This window comes from Zootoca vivipara, chromosome 11, assembly GCF_965207765.1.
Source record: "Zootoca vivipara chromosome 11, rZooViv2.hap1.1, whole genome shotgun sequence".
Classification (NCBI taxonomy): Eukaryota; Metazoa; Chordata; class Lepidosauria; order Squamata; family Lacertidae; genus Zootoca; species Zootoca vivipara.
The window spans coordinates 13300725-13306724 of NC_142594.1; the positions used below are offsets into that span (position 1 = coordinate 13300725).

Consider the following 6000-nt stretch of genomic DNA (forward strand, 5'->3'; position numbering starts at 1 on the left):
GAAGCAGCCAGAAGCTTCTGTGAGTTTTGTGGGAGAACACAACCTCAGCAGGCCCCGTGGATCCCTCCGCAGCTCTCTGAATCGGGCCAACAAAATGTTAGCAAGTGATAGTAAGAAACCATATTTCCCCCAATCCCCCACATTTGTAAATGGAAGGAGAGAGTCATTCTTATCAGAACATGCATTCCTGTCCAGATGGCTCTCTTCCTAGTCATATTGAGATCATCCAAAAGTTATCATATTCCAGGATTTAATCTCACAACGATGTCTGTGGATCCTCAGGATGTAGTGGCAGGCCTTTGGAGAAGTGCCATAGCTCAGGGATATGTGTGCAGAAGGTCTCAGGATCAACCCCCAGCATCTCTAGGTCAGGATGAGGAAGGCTTCTGGCTGAAACTCTGGAGAGCCATTGCCAGTCGGCTGAACTTCCCAGAAACGAGAGACTGGTTCCAGAGTCCGTGACAGACAGAAACAAGAGGAAGATCTGCAAAGGTGCTGCAAAACTAGTCAAATGTTGTATCTAGAGCTCTTTTTCCGAGAGAGATGGGAAGCAGGGCTCAAACCATCAGCTCTGGTATGACCTTACCTTCCAAGTTCCGGACTGCAGAATCTGGGACCGGCAGCCATTTGACACCGGAAGTTGCGTCGATGTAACTTCCGGTGTCGCTTTGCCCTTCTATGGGCACCCAAAATGGCTGCGGCCGGCTTCAAAAATCGCTTGTGCGCATGTCAGGAAGTGCTCCAACGCAACTTCCGGTGACGCTCCGCCCATCTATGGGCACCAAAATGGCCGCCGCCAACATCGGAAGTGACGTCTATGCACTTCCGGACATGCGTACATGCGGCTTTTGAAGCTGACGGCGGCCATTTTTGGTGCCCATAGAAGGGCAAATCGGAAAGAAAGAAAATGGCCACTGGCAGGAGAAAATAATGGAGAAAAACGGGAGACGAAGTGATACGGGGGACCACTCGGAAAAGGTAAGTAAAAAAGGGGTTTTCCCGGGGAAAACGGGAGACTTGGCAGCTATGGGTATGACAGGCCAACTCCTTCAGGCCTCCTTTCCCTCAGGGAGCAGCCATTCCATCAGGCTGCCTCAGTGGGAGAGAGAGGAAGAAGGCCTCATTCCACTAGCTTTGCTGAAAGCCAGGCACTTCCTATCCCTAAATTGGGCAAAGAAACGGTCACTATAAAAACAACTGTTCAAGAATTGATGCTTGAATTTTGGTTCCCCCCCTACTTCACTCCCTGTCCCTTTCCCCTTCTGTGACCTTTTTATTTCAGATTGCAAAGGACAGACTCGTTTAATTGACTGGATGTAAACCATCCTGGGAGCCTTTTTGGCTGAAGAGCAGGACACAAATGCTCTACATAAATAATAATATAACAGATTATGCTATTTTCCCTTTTCGGCTTTTTCCAAGGGAGAGCATGGTGTTGTTGTCTGGCTTCCTGCTTTCCAGTCTGCTATTGTCACATTTTTTTAAGAGCCAGATGAGTCTTCTGCAACACCTCTGGAGATGTTCTTCTCGCTTTTGCTGAGGAACTAGAGCAGGCATCCCCAAACTGCAGCCCTCCAGATGTTTTGGCCTAAAACTCCCATGATCCCTAGCTAAGAGGACCAATGGTCGGGGAAGATGGGAATTGTTGTCCGAAACATCTGGAGGGCCAAAGTTTGGGGATGCCTGAACTAGAGCATTGTAACTCTCTTGAAACAGCGTTAAGTTGACAAGTTACCTCTTTTAAGCAGTTCTGCTCTTTTGTTGTCCATGTAGAGCTTTCGTTGCACCTGATTCACCACCTTCTTATGAAAAACGAGAGCCTGGCGTGGCAAGTGGGGAAATGTTTTCAGGTGGGTTACATATTGTTGTGGCGGGTACGCAGCTATCTGGGTTAACTGAGTGACATCAGCCCTTTCAACGCCAATTGCAAAGACAGTCACGCCTGCTCTCCTGAGAACGGTTGCGGCATTGCCCACCCCGTCTTCTGAAGGCCTGTGAGTGATCAGGATGGCTATTTGTTCCACGCCCTGGGTCTTCCTGCTTCCGGAACTTTCAGTGAAAACTTTCTCCCTTGTGAAATTCATGGCCGAGCCAATGTTGGCCTTCCCTGCCTTGGGAGAAAGACTTTGTATGCGCTGCAGAACATTAGTCTTATCCATTTCCATCCGCAGTAAAAATATCACCTCGGGTTTGGCGCTGAACGTCACCAAGCCAACCTTTATGCATTTCTCCTTCACGTCCAGAGAAGACACCAGCTTTCCCAAAAATATTTGAATCTTCTCAAATTTGTTTTGCGAAGGACCTGCATCCACTATGAATACCACGTCGGCGACTGCATCGTCATCGCAAGCTGCAGTGGGAAGGAAATGCAAGATTAATCATTGACTATTGCTTGGCTATTCTGAGCCAGTGAAACTGCCTTCACAATGGCACAGCCATGCTCAACCGTCCCAAGGGATCTGTTCTCCACTGCAAGCCGGGGATGAGGAATTTTGGACTCTCCAGATGTCCTACCACCACTAGCCAAATTCTGTGCGATTGCCATAAAACTTAGGGAACAAGCTGTGCTATCATAATGATAAAGGCCTTAAATGTTAATTTTAGGTTATATTTTTAGTGACTAAGTTATAATTAATATATTTTTAATTGTTGCTATATCTGTATTGTCCCTGAATTGAAAATTCAAATACCTGTATATCCCTATCTTGCTTTATGACTTCCTTGATATTGTATGTGGGCTGGAACTGGTCTGTGACTGAAATGATAATTTCATTCAATTTCCCACCATCCCTGACCTTCACCCAAGCTTCCTGTGACTGATGAGAACTTGAGCCCAGCAACATCTGAGAAGCCAAAGCTTCCCCACCCTGGATCTAGACCCAAGAAGATTTGTACAACGGGGTGGGAATGTTTTCATGAACAAGCATAAGCTACTGAATTGCAGAGGTGCTGAGCTGATTTGAATGAGCTGTCCTTTGATTTTCTACACTGTGGTTTTCCAGTTGTAAGGCATGATTGCCATATACAATAGATGGGTTTTTTTCTTTATTTCCTTTAATATATTTATAACTGAGCAGGCCTGAACTTGGAGAGTTCAATAATTCATAACTTTGTCAAACATCTTGCTTGTGCCTCGCTACCCCTATTAACTGGCAACCGTTGTTATAATTTCTTGCAACAATGAAATGGCAGGAATGGAAAGGTCGGACTCATAGGGGTGCCATAGGAAGACCATAAAATTGTCAATCTTTTTAAAGGAAACCACCCAAATTGTTAAACTTTTTTGGGGAACAAACCCAAATTCTTGAGCTTTTGGGGGGAAACCTAACCCCCCCCAAATAGGGACACGGGTGGCGCTGGGTTAAACATGGGTTAAACCACAGAGCCTAGGGCTTGCTGATCAGAAGGTCGGCGGTTTGAATCCCCGTGACGGGGTGAGCTCCCATTGCTCGGTCCCTGATCCTGCCAACTAGCAGTTCAAAAGCACGTCAAAGTGCAAGTAGGAAGGTAAACAGCGTTTCTGTGCACTGCTCTGGTTCGCCAGAAGCGGCTTAGTCATGCTGGCCACATGACCCGGAAGCTGTACGCCGGCTCCCTCAGCCAGTAAAGCGAGATGAGCGTCGCAACCTCAGAGTCTTCCACAACTGGACCTAATGGTCAGGGGTCCCTTTACCTTTACCTTTAACCCAAAAATAGTGATTTGAAGCTTTTGAAGCTGTTCCCGCTGAGTTTTCCATCGCGTTGCCATACACCCAGGTTTCCTCTGCCATTTCGTCGGCGAAATCCCCCCCGACGCCATTTTTACACCCGAAAACCAGGACATGTCAGGAATTTTCCTGTTGTATGGCAAGCCTACTAACACAGAGTTGAACCCTACCCTCCCACCCATCAGCTGACATAATGAGTGACATCAGCTAGTGGGCAGGTGGGAGTGGTTTGGGGAATATGGCATCAAGTGTGTTTTGAGTAAGACCTCCAGCCATATTTGGGACAGACCAGTGTTAAACTTTTTTTTTTCTAGCACTGCCGCCCTCTTCCTTCTAAATCTATTTTCAACAGCACCTTACCTTCTATAACTGTCCCGTTATTTACTTTGTCCTCAGCTCTCTTGCTTGTTAGATCTGGGTGGTTGTTGCTACCTATGCGAATGGCATCTACGATTCCGGAAATGTTCTGAGAAAATAAAACGAGTTCTTCTGTTCTGGGGAAAAAGAAGCTAAATGGTTTTGTGGCCATCTGAATTAGTTCATCGTAGGAAGCATCCTCCAAGCCCAGTGCAAGGACCTTCACTCCTGCTTTCTGCAACAACTGGGCACTTTCTTCTACATCATCACCAGATGGTTGAGACGTCATCACAACCAAAATCTTGGACCGGTCCCTTTCAGGGGTTGGCTTCCCGTAATAGGTCTCGTGAATCTTCCGGAGAGCAGTGCCAGTTTTCAAGGGCCCGCCTCTGAACACAACTTTGTTTTTGATATGGTTCAACATTGGAATCTTCCCTTTATAGGTATCCAGTTGGAATTCATTGTATACTCGATCGTTATACTGGGCAAGTGCAACACGATACTCATTAGGACCTAGCGGTAAACCATCGATGGCTTTGCTAATAAACGTTTTGACATGGTGTGAAGACGTATTGCTGCTAGCAACCAAAAAAACAATATCAGCAGGCTGCGGGGCTAGAAAGGAAGAAAGGAAAGGAGTAAGATTAAGGAATCAAGACTTAATCTTCAGGTATTCATTTCTTACAGAGAGTGAGGAAATAGTACAATAACCAAGGTGGAATGGCTCACATGAAGACTTTACCATGACTGCTTGAAGTGATATCGCAGTGCTTTAAATGTATGGCTGAATGGCCTCACTCCAGGTATGTTTTATTGGTTGGGTGTTCCAAAGATCTCCTGTACCTCCCATAACTCTATCCAGGACAATTAACATGTGCTAGGGGCACATCTGGACGTATGAAAACTGTGCCTGGTGTTTTGCTCAATTATACAAATATACTAAGGACACGGGTGGCGCTGTGGGTTAAACCACAGAGCCTAGGGCTTGCTGATCAGAAGGTCGGCGGTTCAAATACAGCGGGAAGGTAAACGGCGTTTCCGTGTGCTGCCTTGGTTCGCCAGAAGTGGCTTTGTCATGCTGGCCACATGACCTGGAAGCTATACGCTGGCTCCCTCAGCCAATTACATGAGATGAGCCCCGCAACCCCAGAGTTGGTCACGACTGGACCTAATGGTCAGGGGCCCCTTTACCTTACAAAAACAGTATACTATTTGAGATATTCTGGTTTTCCAAAGGAGCAAGCATGACCATTTTAAAACAAGAAAACAGTGCCGTACCTGGTATATGACCCATCGACGTCTGAGCCTCGGTAACGATGAAGACAAATACCAAAAACATCTTCATATTTTGTGCAAGTTGTCAAGTGTTTGCTACGGAGGGGGAAACAGACAGTCTCATGCATTGGTTCATCATGGGGTTAATTCAAAATAGTAACATGGAAGATCTTGACTGGAGATAGGAAAATAATCCCCTTTGAATCTGCTGTCCGGAGTGACTATTTCATCTTCCTTTATGGCATTTACATATGCCCCTATGTAAGTCAATGCAGGACAGAACCACACATTATGAATGCCTCTGGTTGCTATTGAAAGCATAGCCACACATCTCATCCTCTCTGCCAATAGCACCTAGAAGCCAAAACACCTTCATTTTACAAGTTTCTGCCAGATCTCACAGGAGAGCTCCCAAGACCACTTCTTTTATCGGCGATTAATTTAGATAAAAAGCTACTCTTTGGTTCTAATCTTCACAGTCAATAAGGCACTTGTTGTTAACATCTGTCTGTCTCGAGAGACAATGGAGTGTGCCCCTGGGGGTGAAGTCAAACCACTGCATTAGGAGCCTCCCCGGGGCGCAAGCCTGGGCAGTGTGTATGGAGGTCCTGGTCTGCCCAGATGACAAGTACAAAACGCATCACAAAGCAGATGACCTCAT

The 6000-nt window shown here is 46.4% G+C and overlaps 1 protein-coding gene across 1 annotated transcript in view; it reads right to left on the reverse strand.

Moving 5' to 3' along the window:
* Positions 1-5409, reverse strand: part of LOC118091932 (collagen alpha-6(VI) chain) — a 64045-nt gene extending 58636 nt beyond the window's left edge. Inside the window, exons 1-3 of the mRNA XM_088654231.1 lie at positions 5343-5409; positions 4068-4679; positions 1736-2350 (exon numbers count right to left, since the gene is read on the reverse strand). Coding sequence (XP_088510357.1) covers positions 1736-2350; positions 4068-4679; positions 5343-5409 — 1294 coding nt within the window. The remainder of the gene's footprint in view (positions 1-1735; positions 2351-4067; positions 4680-5342) is intronic.
* Positions 5410-6000: the final 591 nt, after the last annotated feature.